The sequence below is a fragment of the Brienomyrus brachyistius genome, chromosome 19 (assembly GCF_023856365.1).
Source record: "Brienomyrus brachyistius isolate T26 chromosome 19, BBRACH_0.4, whole genome shotgun sequence".
In the NCBI taxonomy this organism is placed as follows: Eukaryota; Metazoa; Chordata; class Actinopteri; order Osteoglossiformes; family Mormyridae; genus Brienomyrus; species Brienomyrus brachyistius.
The window spans coordinates 4,338,950-4,354,121 of NC_064551.1; the positions used below are offsets into that span (position 1 = coordinate 4,338,950).

At 44.8% G+C, this 15,172-nt stretch overlaps 3 protein-coding genes across 11 annotated transcripts in view; all 3 read right to left on the reverse strand.

Annotated features, from left to right (window-relative positions):
- LOC125714940 (trace amine-associated receptor 1-like) overlaps positions 1–15,172 on the reverse strand; it is a 96,658-nt gene that overhangs the window by 54,013 nt on the left and 27,473 nt on the right. For 3 of the 5 annotated variants that reach the window (XM_048986060.1, XM_048986061.1, XM_048986059.1), the window contains exon 3: positions 7,425–7,559. The exons of 1 other annotated variant lie outside the window; for it this stretch is intronic. In XM_048986060.1, the coding sequence (XP_048842017.1) occupies positions 7,525–7,559 (35 nt within the window). In that variant the 3' untranslated portion in view covers positions 7,425–7,524. Of the gene's footprint in view, positions 1–7,407; positions 7,560–15,172 lie in introns of those variants that run through there. One more of the 5 variants, XR_007383890.1, reaches the window with a different exon arrangement.
- The window catches only part of LOC125714946 (trace amine-associated receptor 1-like), a 62,437-nt gene that overhangs the window by 12,816 nt on the left and 34,449 nt on the right, over positions 1–15,172 (reverse strand). The gene's annotated exons all lie outside the window — the stretch shown is intronic.
- LOC125714941 (trace amine-associated receptor 1-like) overlaps positions 1–15,172 on the reverse strand; it is a 67,435-nt gene that overhangs the window by 813 nt on the left and 51,450 nt on the right. The window contains exon 2 of one of the 5 annotated variants that reach the window (XM_048986063.1): positions 13,789–14,844. The exons of 1 other annotated variant lie outside the window; for it this stretch is intronic. In XM_048986063.1, the coding sequence (XP_048842020.1) occupies positions 13,809–14,844 (1,036 nt within the window). In that variant the 3' untranslated portion in view covers positions 13,789–13,808. Of the gene's footprint in view, positions 1–7,407; positions 7,530–12,918; positions 14,845–15,172 lie in introns of those variants that run through there. 3 more of the 5 variants (XM_048986064.1, XM_048986073.1, XR_007383895.1) reach the window with 3 other exon arrangements.

A 15,172-nucleotide genomic window follows, 5' to 3' on the forward strand; every position in this document is an offset into this window, starting at 1 on the left:
ACCAGTCACCCAAATACCAGCAGGTTTCCAGGGAGCGTATCAGGCTAGGCGGCATGACCACTGCCCCCACGAGGAAGTCGCTGACAGCCAGGGAGAGGATGAGGTAATTGGTGGGAGTGTGCAGCTGTTTGGAGTGGGATATAGTAACGATGACGAGGAGATTTCCCAGCACAGTGAGGAGCACGGTGGCCCCTAACAGAACATACAAAGAGGCTCGTATTGTGGTTGGATAAACGTGCTTGAGGCAGGAAGTGTTTGAGGATTCGAAGCAGTAGTGTACATTATCATTCCAAGAATGGTTGTTTTTCATTGTTTTATGTTCCAAAGGATAAAAAAAAACAACCTTTGCAACCTGCATGGGGAAAAAAAGAGAGATTTTAACCTGCACAACCACACCGGTCCTGCATTTAAAATGAACTTTTTCATGTTATTATTATTTTTTCTCAGAAGTACTATGGTAACTAATCATTTGCAAAGTCCACATCTCTCATTACATATACACACATAAATATATTGTGTAAAATTTTGAATGAAAACATTTTTTTTTTTTGCCTGAAATCAATCAGCCAAAACCGCTGGAGACTTCATGATATCTGTCATTATCACATCAGTCTTAACGCAGCATAATGTTATGACAATGTGCTGCAATACACAGGCGGTGTCAGATTTCAATTCTTTCTAAATTTTGAATATTTGTTTTTTTTTTTCCATGTACCATCAATTTCTGTGTGTACATACATACAGCACTGTGCAAAAATCTTAGGCAGTGAAGGAAAATTATGGTTATATGATCGTTACACTGCAGCAGGGCTGGATTAAGAGCATTAAGTGCCCCTGAGCAACAGCACACATGACGTCACGTCAGAAAGAAACGGAGCTGATTGGTGGCTCACAGAATGCATGTAACACAGTGAAAATGCTACACAGGCTTTTCAGTGGCTGCCAAAGAACAATATACTTCCATCCATTGTCTATACCTGCTTGTTCTGTGCAGGGTCATGTGGTTCTGGGGGACTGAGTCTATCCCAGAAGCTACCAGCACAAGGCAGGGAATAACACAGGACGGGGCACCAACCCATCTCAGGGCAAACACAGCCACACTCACACACACACAACTGGGTAACTTCATTTTACCTTAGCATGGTTTTGGACTGTGGGGGCAAACTGGAAAGCCCAGAGGAAACCCCACGGCGACAAGGGGAGAACATGCAAACGTCTCACATGTGGAGCCGGGGCAGAGTCTGAGACTCAGATCCCAGAGGAAGCGGCGAATCCCTGCTTCACCGTGCCGCCCCCGAACAATCATATCAAGTATATCAGACGTTAATTCGCATGAACTTGTTAAAAGACATTGTTGAATGGGAGCGGGGGGGATTAGGAGGGGCTGCCCTGCTTGGTGCCCCCTGAGAACATGGTGCCTGCTGCCATGTGCTGAAATGCTCGCGTGGGTCAGCATTGCAGGCATGCAGACACATAGTAAAAGAACCGGTTTGAGCCGCCCCTCCCCCGGAGATTTTTTATAATTGATCAAGAAGCAGGCAGATATTTTGAATCCCTCTCGAAATTTATTTGAGACCCTACAGAAGTGGACCCCCCACCAGTCTGCAGAATCTACAGAGAGGCACCTATCAGTAGGGCAGCTGGACACCCCAAGAAATTTATTTCTGGCTACAGGCCTAGAACTTTGGCATAAATCTATGTATCCAGCAAGATATCTGTAACTGTTTTGGAGAAAATAAGAAATTCTGTTAACTTTTATTGTCATTATTCAATTACATTCATTCCAATGTTAAATAATTTAAATAAATAATTAGAAAAAAATTTTCTCTGAGAAAATGTGCTCTTACTATGTAGATAAAAAGCTTAAAACATTTTCTTTGACTTGCTAAAACTTTTGCACAGTACTGTATACTGTATCCTGTAAATATTATCTATAAATTTTCTAATTTAAACTGCAACAAGATAGGACTCAACAGATACAACATTTTGTACAGCAGCTGAAAGCAATACAAGAGTAAGACCTTGTGAACCATACAGTACCTCCGTGTGAAGTCCTGCAGCAGACTGACTGGGCAGTAGAGAAGCCTCTCTAATATACCATCATCACCCGATACTTCGTACCCTGTGACCAATGCAGTCTTAGCTTTCCCCAATAGTGTTCATTAACCAATCAGTGAATAGGCTGCCCCCTTGAGTAAATGATCTTTATTGCAATGTTTTTGGCAAATATTACAGCAGTGTTTGATAGTAACTAAACAAGACAACAATTGCAGGTGCAAACATTACTTACTCACTGGAGACATTTGTTTTCCTTACTGCCAAGGCTTCGAGACACAAACACACTGCCCTCCCCCTAAGTCAAGGCCCAAGAGCACATATGTGCCAAGTCATCTCTGCTGTCATGTTGAATCTGTCACCTGAAGTGGCCACCTTACAGACTGGGGAAAGGCAATCTGTAGGGGAGCGAGGGGTGAGCTGTGCCAGTCTACAGAGTGACCTTAAAGCGAGGCCATGACAGGAATACTGTCACCAACTAAAGTACGTACAGTACATATATTTCAGGATGTGGTGCATCTCTGGGAACAGTCACTCTGGATCTGAAATACAGCATTTAAGAAATATAGCTTTCTGGAAAAAAAGGGGTCTCGTGAGACAACTTGGCCCCGGTGTTGGATAAGTTGTACCTTTGGAGAGAATACAGTACATTGGGGTCAATCGTGCCATTGATTATTGAAGTAAAACCGTATATTTCCATCTCAGAATCTGTAATTCTATATAAAAGCTAGACAAATTCAATACAAAATTGCTCACTGAAGGTTTATTTAAAGTTATTTAACAACATCAAAGGCCAATTTTCTACAAGCCTTGATTGTGTACAGGAGTGTCTTTCTGGGGCTGGCATGGCAAGGCCATTCTTACATGTCCATCACCTTAGAGAGCTTATCAAAGAACCCCCCCACCTTGTGCCTATTCAAGGCAGTAGCTCTCTCTACCAAGAGAGGTTGCTTCCGGAGTGCGGCTTGACAAAATGTGGCGTGCTTTAAAGGCCGCAAACCAATCACGTCCTAGAAAAGATTAGCATTAGCATATTAGCATATCTCTTAATTTGTCCCTTATAGAGCCATTGTGATGCCTGACCGGTCCGCTCCTCATGTGTACCACGCCCCCTGATTACCCACGTGTGCTTCCCCGATTTGTTTCCAGCCCCGTCTGATTATGTTGCCCTGCTTTGATGTATTTAAGTCCTGGTCTCCCCTTTTTCCGTATCCGTCATTACGTGATGTTACTAGCTGTTCGTCTATGCCCGTGTTTCCGTCCTGCCTATCCCGATTAAACCCTCGTTTGCCCCGTTATCCGCCTTCCTGCCTGGTCCTTCCTGCCTGCCTGCCTTACCCTCATCCACGTTGTGTGACAGCCATTGCAGTTTAAGGATCAACGCCTGCTCCTAAGGTGCCAACCCTGGCTGCTGCGCCTTATGTTCCTGATCTGCCACCCACAGGAGCCCGGTGGCTGACGCACTGCCCACAGAAGCTCGCGCTGCATCCGAGGCCCCTGTAGCACCCCGAGTGGTTCTTGCAGCGCGGCCACCCTGCGGGGCTCCAGTCCCAACTGCTGCTTGCCTAAGGCCCCTGCTGCAGCTGCTTCTATGCCCGAGGCTCCTACTGCAGCTCTGCCTGCTGCTCCATCCGAGGCTCCTGCTACGGCGCCGCCTCCGCCTTCTGCTGTACCCGAGATGCCGCCTCCGCCTACTGCACAGGCCCTGCCTCCTGCTTCACCTGAGGCCCCTGTTGCGTCCGATCTCCTGGCACCGCCCGTCCTTGCTCTGCCCATCCTTGCTCTGCCCATCCTTGCTCACCCGCCCTTCAACTCCACCCGCACCTGAGGTCCCAGTTCCACCCAACGCAGAGGCTCCAATCCCTCTGGCACCTGCTCTGGCTCCCACTACCCCAGTTCCGGTCCCCGAGGAGATCTCAGACTACCTGACCGTCCAGCCTCCTCCCTTGATGGAGGGAGAGGAGGAGCTCGAAAGGGACCCCTCCGGGACTTCCCTAATGGCCCCAATGGACTCCTTCAGGAGGAGGACTCCTCTGCCTTCGCCCCAGTAGGGTCGATCCCGGCCAGAATTCCGCCAGTCAGTGTCCCATAAAGGGAGGGGACATAGGCGCAGGACTCGAGTCCAACCCGCCTGCGGGTCCCCCGCCGTCGCCTTGTTGCCGGCCTGTGGTCGCACCTCTGACGCCTCATCGGCGGCCTGTTCCCTGTGCCCCGGTAATGGTTTCATCTTGTTCCCGGGCCTGTCCTGTCCATCTAGGGTGCATGTTCTCCCCATGTCGTCGTGGGGTTTCCTCCGGGTACTCCGGTTTCCCCCCACAGGCCAAAAACATGCTGAGGCTAATTGGAGTTGCTAAGTTGCCCATAGGAGTGCATGCGTGAGTGAATGGCGTGTGAGTGTGCCCTGCGATGGGCTGATCCCCCACCCTGGGTTGTTCCCTAACTCGTGCACATTGCTTCCGGGATAGGCTCCGGACCGCTTGCGACCCAGTAGGATAAGCGGTTTGGAAAATGGATGGATGGATATTTGTTTCTTACCTCTTGCTTACCTTGTTAATAAGATACACAGGCTGAGTGGCCCTGTGCTGCCTGTATTACACACCCCAGACTGAACAGTTATCGGAACCAGAAGCATAAGATACACAGGTTGAATGGCCCTGTATTGCCTTTGTTTTCCGCCTCAGGTTGAGTTGTTAAATGAACCATAGGCATAAGTTACACAGGCTGAGTGACCCTGTGTTGCCTCAGTTACCAGCGCCAGACTGAGGGGTTATCTGAACCAGAAGCATAAGATGCACAGGCTGAGTGGCCCTGTGCTGCCTGTGTTACCCGCTGCAGACCGATTTATCTGAACCAACAGCATAGGATGCACAGGCTGTGGCCCTGTGCTGCCTGTGTTACCCGCCGCAGACCGAGTTGTTATCTGAAGCAGCAGCATAAGATACACAGGCTGAGTGGCCCTGTGTTACCCGCCACAGACCGAGTTGTTATCTGAAGCAGCAGCATAAGATACACAGGCTGAGTGCCCTGTGCTGCCTGTGTTACCCGCTGCAGTGACCCTGAAAATCTATAAATCAGTAAGGAGAACAACAGTTTTCTCCAACTCCAGCTTACGCCATTTATTTCTGGGCATCACAGAATTATTTCTGCATAAGTAATATATACAACAGCCTAACAGATATTGATTAAACATAAGTGTGATGTCATCCAGGGCATCCAGTCAAAGTATATGTGGGGAATATGGTCAACTCTACACAGCCAGTTGTCTGTTGTAGCATCTAGTCAGCATTTTGTCTGAGCACGTGTACATCTCTCAATGTGGGTATTAGTCAGGGTCTGTCCTTCTTGTCCGTGTCTAGAAAGACCACACTGTTGGTCCAAAGTAGAAAACTTCAGGGAATGCTGGATATGTTGGCATGGGGCTGCAGTCGCTTCTGGCCCACAAGGCTGTTATGTGGGCTATTCCAGGTGCTCCTAGGTGAACATTTCTTTGGGTATAACAATGCCTGTCAAACTCTTCTGCACCATATGATTCTATACTTGGTTCTTCCAAACCCCTCTCTCAGATTTCTCCTGGACATCCTCAGGGTACTGGTAAGTCATCACGGGTTGGTGCTTGTGCTGATTCTGGTGGTACCAGTATTAACACCCACCCCTGATCTAAACTGACTTTATTATACCCAGTGCCTCAGTTTCCTAAACTCTCATTGGTCAGGCCCTAGTACATCTTGCAGTGTCTGTAGCAGTCTGGCAGTGTAAGGGTTCACCACTCTGCCCTCCTGTTTCTACTGTAGCTTTCAAACAAGGCTGCTTGCTCTGCTCTGCAGGTACAAGCATCAGTACATCAGCAACCAGCTGGTCTTGGTCCCTCACAGGTTATTATCCTGTAAACATCAAATTAGTTTTTGTTTCCTGTCCTCTGTTAACTTCTAGATTTTGTTTTCTAATCTGACTTGTAATGTTTTATTGTCACCATATCAATCTTTAATGATGTCCCGGTTGTGTATTTTGATGTATAATATAAAAAACACTGAATTTAAATCTCACCCACACAGTTTTGCTTTCACATTTTATCATTTGCATTTTTGAAAAATTAAAGTGAATGACAGAAAAATGGAGAAAAGCAGTTTCAATTAGAGCCACTCCACAGAATATACAGGATGTCCATAAAGTCTCTTTACAATTTCAAAAATGTATTACAAAGGCAATTGATGAGATATCTTCATCAGATTTGTTGTATGTGCTCAGTGGTTATCAAAGTTTTTAATCACATTGCGAACAAAGGTTCCGGAACAGCAGTAATCTAAAGCAGAGGATCACTGAAGCCATTGCCACCATTGCTGAGGGGACGCTACAGCGAACATGACAAGGAATCGAGTACCATCTTCATGTGCTTCATGCAGCTAATGGTGCCCATATAGAGGCAAAAAAACGTAAATATATACGTCTCATTTTGTAATCATTTCCAAATATCTGTCCTTTCATTTGCCTTTGTAATATTTCTTTTTCTGCCAGCCCCCCCCTCCGGAGGACAATTTTATTTTAACTTAAAGTTACAGTGTAAAGATATTCAATTCCAGCGTGGCCACAAATTTTCTCAGCTCACTGAGAAGGTGTTTTTCTTGGGAGGAAAAATGTGCTGATTCTAACGTCTTAAATTTCTGTTCTAGTTCCGTCTCGAGTGCTTTTCCCTTTTTCTCTCTCTGTGCTGAATGTGAAATTATTCTGCCTCGTATTACAGCCTTTGCCGTCTCCCAGCAAAAGCAGACAGAGATACCAGGCAGGCCATTCGTTTCAATAAATGTTGTCCGATATTTTTTAATAACTTCTAGAAATTCTGAGTCCGTTAGTAATGATGCATTCAGTCTCCACCGTTTAAAAGGTGGTGCACTAACTCCTATAGTGACAGGTGCATGGTCACTGATTGTGATCGGGTGAATTTGTGTCTCACATATATCCTTCATGACTGAATTGCTGCTAAGTAAAAAGTCCATCAGGGAGTAAGAATGGTGGACTGGCGAGAAAACATGTATTATCTGAGCGTGGCGTGAAAAGTACGACATCGCATAGGCCGAAATCATTCATATGTTGTTTTATTGTTTCGGATGACTGGCAAGAACGGTAACTAGATGCTGTACTACATCTGTCAGATTCTGGGTTAAGTACTAAGTTGAAGTCCCCTCCCAATACAAGTTGTGTCTGAGTGCGTTGATATTGCAGCAAATAATAATACATTTTTGAAATTGTGAAGAGACTTTATGGACACTCTGTATTATATATAATTTATTTAGTAGTGTTTATAGCAATAACTAGTATAAACCGCTCCATCTGTGCTCTGCCCTGACATTAAAGGCAGACAGTCAGTGATGATAATTACAGACACAGGAGTCAGTATCAGAGGAGCAGTAACATCGATGTGGGAAATGAGGAGAAAAGACAGAAACCTCAGTCACACTGTACATTTACCAGCATTTAACCTGGACCCTCCATAGTAACACTAATCAAAACTGTTTAATATTTTACTAAAGGCTTTTCTCAGTGACTCCCTAAACCATTTAAGTAAGAATGAATAAATTAGGGGATTCATTCCTGAATTTAAATAGCCAATCCAAATAAGAATCTCATACATATACGGAGTGGATAAACCAATGACTGGATCTATTATTAAATATATAAAACCGGGTGACCAGCAGGACAGGAACACAGCAGTAACTATGCCCAGTGTCCTGGTGGATTTTTGCTCCATCTTAGACAGAATGATTCTGGTCTTTTCATGGTTCCTGTTAGTAAGAATTGTGACCTGAATTGAACGGGCTTGTTTATGTGCAATAACTAGGATTTTCAGGTAGAGGCCAAGCATAAATAACCCTGGTATGAAGAAAACAAAAAGGGAAAATAATATGCTTGACACCTTGTCTACTAACACAGCACACCTTCCCTCACAGTTAAACTGTGTGAGGTAAACATCCTGAATTATCAAGCTGTTTCGCTCCATACAAAAGCTTACGAGGGCAGAAAAAACCCAGCAGGTCAGGATCATGTACTTTGCAACACGAGTTGTGATCAAAGCGTGATACAACAGAGGCCGAGAAACAGCAACGTATCGATCAACAGAAATCAAATAAAGCATAAAAATGGATGCTGCAGTGAGTAAAATTTCTATACTAGCGTGTATCTTACAGAACCAGTCACCCAAATACCAGCAAGTTTCCAGGGAGCGTATCAGGCTAGGCGGCATGACCACTGCCCCCAGGAGGAAGTCGCTGACAGCCAGGGAGAGGATGAGGTAATTGGTGGGAGTGTGCAGCTGTTTGGAGTGGGATATAGTAATGATGACGAGGAGATTTCCCAGCACTGTGAGGAGTACGGTGGCCCCTAACAGAACATACAAAGAGGCTCGTATTGTGGTTGGATAAACATACTTTAGGCAGGAAGTGTTTGAGGATTCGAAGCAATAATGTATATTTTCAGTCCCAGAATGGTTAGTTCTCATCTTTTTGTGTTACAAAGGATAAAAAAACAACCTTTGCAACCTGCATGGGGAAACAAAGAGAGATTTTAACCTGCACATCCACACCAGTCCTGCATTTAAAATGAACTTTTTTATGTATGTAGATTTTTATACATCATAGTACTTTTTTCTTAGTACTATGGTAACTAATCATTTGCAGTGTTAACATCTCTCATTACATATATACACATAAACATATTCTTGTGTCAATTTCTGTGTGTACATACATACAGAACTGTGCAAAAATCTTAGGCAGTGAAAGAAAATTATGGTTATATGATCGTTACACTGCAGCAGGGCTGGATTAAGAGCATTAAGTGCCCCTGAGCAACAGCACACATGACGTCACGTCAGAAAGGAACGGAGCTGATTGGTGCCTCACAGAATGCATGTAACACAGTGAAAATGCTACACAGGCTTTTCAGTGGCTGCCAAAGAACAATATACTTCCATCCATTGTCTATACCTGCTTGTTCTGTGCAGGGTCATGTGGTTCTGGGGGACTGAGTCTATCCCAGAAGCTACCAGCACAAGGCAGGGAATAACACAGGACGGGGCACCAACCCATCTCAGGACAAACACAGCCACACTCACACACACAACTGGGTAACTTCATTTTACCTTAGCATGGTTTTGGACTGTGGGGGCAAACTGGAAAGCCCAGAGGAAACCCCACGGCGACAAGGGGAGAACATGCAAACGTCTCACATGTGGAGCCGGGGCAGAGGCTGAGACTCAGATCCCAGAGGAAGCGGCGAATCCCTGCTTCACCGTGCCGCCCCCGAACAATCATATCAAGTATATCAGACGTTAATTCACATGAACTTGTTAAAAGACATTGTTGAATGGGAGCGGGGAGGATTACGAGGGGCTGCCCTGCTTGGTGCCCCCTGAGAACATGGTGCCCGCTGCCATGTGCTGAAATGCCCGCGTGGTTAATCAGGGTCAGCACTGCAGGCATGCAGACACATAGTAAAAGAACCGGTTTGAGCTGCCCCTCCCCCGGAGATTTTTTATTATTGATCAAGAAGCAGGCAGATATTTTGAATCCCTCTCGAAATTTCTTTGAGGCCCCACAGAAGTGGACCCCCCCCCCCCACCAATCTGCAAAATCTACAGAGAGGCACCTATCAGTAGGGCAGCTGGACACCCCAAGAAATTCATTTCTAGCTACAGGCCTGGAACTTTGGCATAAAACTGTTATGTCTCTCAAAGTGCATTAGCTTAAGCTTTAAGAGAAAAGTCACACTAATACCTGCAGTGACTGTCCAATATATCCTTGTTTTTGCTACTTTTTCTGACCATTTAAATATTATGTTTAACTAATCATCCATCCATCCATCCATTTTCCAAACCGCTTATCCTACTGGGTCGCGGGGGGTCCGGAGCCTATCCCGGAAGCAATGGGCACGAGGCAGGGAACAACCCAGGATGGGGGGCCAGCCCATCGCAGGGCAGTGTAACTAATCAGTACTTCAGCAAATTATTTAAATGATTAAGTTAATTGGTGAAATTTAACAAATACAGGAAATGGCTGAGGTGCCATTGAGGAGAGGTTTGGGCACCAAAGTGGTGATCTTCTAGTCATCCAGCAAGATGTCTGTAACTTTTTTGGAGAAAATAAGAAATTGTGTTAACTTTTATTATTATTGCACTATTACATTCATTCCAATGTAAAATAATTTTTTAAATTATTTAAATAAATACATTTTCTCTGAGAAAATGTACACTTACTACGTAGATAAAAAGCTTAAAACATTTTCTTTGACTTGCTAAAACTTTTGCACAGGACTGTATACTGTATCCTGTAAATATGAATTATCTATAAATTTTCTAATATAAACTGCATTAAGATAGGACTCAACAGATACAACATTTTGTACAGCAGCTGAAAGCAATACAAGAGTAAGACCTTGTGAACCATACAGTACCTCCGTGTGAAGTCCTGCAGCAGACTGACTGGGCAGTAGAGAAGCCTCTCTAATATACCATCATCACCCGATACTTCGTACCCTGTGACCAATGCAGTCTTAGCTTTCCCCAGTAGTGTTCATTAACCAATCAGTGAACAGGCTGCCCCCTTGAGTAAATGCTCTTCATTTCAGTGTTTTTGGTAAACATTACAGCTGTGTTTGATAGTAACTAAATAAGACAATAACTGCAGGTGTAAACATTACTTACTCACTGTAGCAAGATGTTTTACGTAATAACTGTGTCTATTATAGAAGGGAATGATGCAGAGTTATGGAACATACACACATCTGTAGAACTTTCACCATAGTCATACCTCCTTATTGCGTATGTCATGAGCTTGAAGCAGTTTAACAAGCTTGTGAGACACAAACACGTCTTTTCCCGACTGCCAAGGCCTAAGTCACACACACACACAGTCCTCCCTCTACGTTCAAGGCCCCGGAGCTCATTGATGGTGTGACCGGTACTGTGCAGAGGCATTTTGAGGGGCAGGTGCTCAAAGCCTTGACACAGACATTAAAGGGGCACTCTGTACCTTTAGATGGACACACTGTAAAGAGTTTAAGCAAAAGGAGCTGGTGCCCAGGCACCCCCAGCTCCCCCCACCCCCATGCTTGAGCATGACTGTTGTTTAACTCCTCCAGAACTATTTGCTGTAGAGGAGTTTATATATAATCCTGTTCTGGGTCTTCTGCAGTCTAGTGGACCTGTACTGCCTGTGTTACCCCCCCCCCCCAAGACTGAGGGGTTATCTGAACCAGCATCATAAGATACACAGGCTAAGTGGCCCTGTGCTGCCTTTGTTTCCCGCCCCAGACCGAGTTGTTATCTGAACCACCAGCATAAGATACACAGGCTGATTTACCCTGTGTTGCCTCTGTGACCCGTGCCAGACTTAGGGGTTATCTGAACCAGAAGCATACGATGCACAGGCTGAGTGGCCCTGTGCTGCCTGTGTTACCTGCCCCAGATCGAGTTGTTATCTGAATGCGCAGCGTGGGATGCGCAGACTAAGTGGCCCTATGCTGCCTATGTTATCAACTCCAGACCGAGGGGTTATCTGAACCAGAGGCATAAGATGCAGAGGCCGACTGGCCCCGTGCTGCCTGTGTTACAAACCCCAGACCGGGTTGTTATCTGAATCACCACCATAAGATACACAGGCTAAGTGGCCCTGTGCTCTTTGTGTTGCCCGTCGCAGACCGAGTTGTTATCTGAGCCAACAGTATAGGATGCAGAGGCTAAGTGGCCCTGTGCTACCTGTGTTACCCGCCCCATACAGAGTTGTTATCTGAACCTGGAGTATAAGATACACAGGCTCAGTGGCCCTGTGCACTCTGTGTTACCCGTCCCAGACGGGGGGTTATCTGAAACAGAAGCATAAGATACAGAGGGTGAATGGCCCTGTGCTGCCTGTGTTACCCGCCCCATAGTAAGGGGTTATCTGAACCAGAAGCATAACATACAAAGGGTGAGTGGCCCTGTGATGCCTCTGTTACACAATCCAGACCGAGTTATATGAAACAGCAGCATAAAATGGACAGTTAGAGTGGCTCTGTGCTGCCTGTGTTACCCGCCCCATACAAGTTGTTATCTGAACCAGCAGTATAAGATACACAGTCTGATTGGCCCTGTGTTACCCGCCCCAGACCGAGTTGTTATCTGAACCAACAGCATAGGATGCACAAGCTAAGTGGCACTGTGCTGCCTCTGTTACCCAACCCAGACCGAGAGGTTATCTGAACCAGAGGCATAAGATGCACAGGCTGAGTGGCCCTGTGCTGCCTGTGTTACAAACCCCAGACCGAGATGTTATCTGAACCACCAGCATAAGATACACAGGCTCAGTGGCCTTGTGCTGTCTGCGTTACCCGCCCCCGACCGAGGAGTTATCTGCACCAACAGCATAGGATACACAGGCTGAGTGACCCTGAAAATCTATAAATCAGTAAGGAGAACAACAGTTTTTTCCAACTCCAGCTTACGCCAGTTTATTTCTGGGCATCACAGAATTATTTCTGCCTAAGTAATATATACAACAGCCTAACAGATATTGATTAAACATAAGTGTGATGTCATCCAGGGCATCCAGTCAAAGTATATGTGGGGAATATGGTCAACTCTACACAGCCAGTTGTCTGTTGTAGCATCTAGTCAGCATTTTGTCTGAGCACGTGTACATCTCTCAATGTGGGTATTAGTCAGGGTCTGTCCTTCTTGTCCGTGTCTAGAAAGACCACACTGTTGGTCCAAAGTAGAAAACTTCAGGGAATGCTGGATATGTTGGTATGGGGCTGCAGTCGCTTCTGGCCCACAAGGCTGTTATGTGGGCTATTCCAAGTGCTCCTAGGTGAACATTTCTTTGGGTATAACAATGCCTGTCAAACTCTTCTGCACCATATGATTCTATACTTGGTTCTTCCAAACCCCTCTCTCAGATTTCTCCTGGACATCCTCAGGGTACTGGTAAGTCATCACGGGTTGGTGCTTGTGCTGATTCTGGTGGTACCAGTATTAACACCCACCCTTGATCTAAACTGACTTTATTACGCCCAGTGTTTCAGTTTCCTAAACTCTGATTGGTCAGGCCCTAGTACAGCTTGCAGTGTCTGTAGCAGTCTGGCAGTGTAAGGGTTCACCACTCTGCCCTCCTGTTTCTACTGTAGCTTTCAAACAAGGCTGCTTGCTCTGCTCTGCAGGTACAAGCATCAGTACATCAGCAGCCGGCTGGTCTTGGTCCCTCACAGGTTATTATCCTGTAAACATCAAATGAGTTTCTGTTTCCTGTCCTCTGTTAACTTTGAGCTATTTTTACTCCATTTAATAATGTCATTATGTCAGTCTGAAGGGATGTATCAGTCAAATGTTTGGGTGGTTTGGTGCAACTATTTTTATATAAATTATGAAGATGGCACTGAACGTAAATGTCGCCATTCAATCACCATTTTTTCACTCATATTTTCTTGACAATTATGAAGGTCCAAAGTAAAAAGGATAGAAAAAATGACGAAAATCAGTTTGAATTAGAGCCACTCTACAGAATATAGTATATATAATTTATTTAGTGGTGTTTATAGCAATAACTAGTATAAACCGCTCCATTTGTGCTCTGCCCTGACATGAAAGGCAGACAGTCAGTGATGATAATTACAGACACAGGAGTCAGTATCAGAGGAGCAGTAACATCGATGTGGGAAATGAGGAGAAAAGACAGAAACCTCAGTCACACTGTACATTTACCAGGATTTAACCTGGACCCTCCATAGTAACACTAATCAAAACTGTTTAATATTTTACTAAAGTCTTTTCTCAGTGACTCCCTAAACCATTTAAATAAGAATGAATAAATGATGGGATTCATTCCTGAATTTAAATAGCACATCCATACAAAAATCTCATACAGGTACGGTGTGGATAAACCAGTGACTGGATCTATTATTATGCATATAAAACAGGGTGACCAGCAGGACAGGAACACAGCAGTAACTATGCCCAGTGTCCTGGTGGATTTTTGCTCCATCTTAGACAGAATGATTGTGGTCTTTTCACGGTTCTCAGCAATAAGAATTGTGACCTGAATTGAACGGGCTTGTTTATGTGCAATAACTAGGATTTTCAGGTAGAGGCCAAGCATAAATAACCCTGGGATGAAGAAAAGAAATAGGGAAGATAATATGCTTGAAGTCTTGTCTAGTATCACAGCACACCTTCCCTTACAGTTTAATTGTGTGAGGTAAACATCCTGAATTATCAAGCTATTTAGCTCCATCCCAAATGTGACAAGGGCAGAAAGAGCCCAGCAGGTCAGGATCATGTACTTTGCAACACGAGTTGTAATCAAAGCGTGATACAACAGAGGCTGAGAAACAGCAACGTATCGCTCAACAGAAATCAAATAAAGCATAAAAACGGATGCTGCAGTGAGTAAAGTTTCTATACTGGTGTGGATCTTACAGAACCAGTCACCCAAATACCAGCAGGTTTCCAGGGAGCGTATCAGGCTAGGCGGCATGACCACTGCCCCCAGGAGGAAGTCGCTGACAGCCAGGGAGAGGATGAGGTAATTGGTGGGAGTGTGCAGCTGTTTGGAGTGGGATATAGTAACGATAACGAGGAGATTTCCCAGCACAGTGAGGAGCACGGTGGCCCCTAACAGAACATACAAAGGGGCTCGTATTGTGGTTGGATAAACGTGCTTTAGGCAGGAAGTGTTTGAGGATTCAAAGCAATAATGTATATTTTCAGTCCCAGAATGGTTAGTTCTCATCTTTTTGTGTTCCAAAGGATAAAAAAACAACCTTTGCAACCTGCATGGGAAAACAAAGAGATTTTAACCTGCACATCCACACCAGTCCTGCATTTAAAATGAACTTTTTTATGTATGTAGATTTTTATACACCATAGTACTTTTTTCTCATTACTATGGTAACTAATCATTTGCCGTGTTAACATCTCTCATTACATATATACACATAAACATATTCTTGTGTCAATTTCTGTGTGTACATACATACAGCACTGTGCAAAAATCTTAGGCAGTGAAAGAAAATTATGGTTATATGATCGTTACACTGCAGCAGGGCTGGATTAAGAGCATTAAGTGCCCCTGAGCAACAGCACACATGACGTCACGTC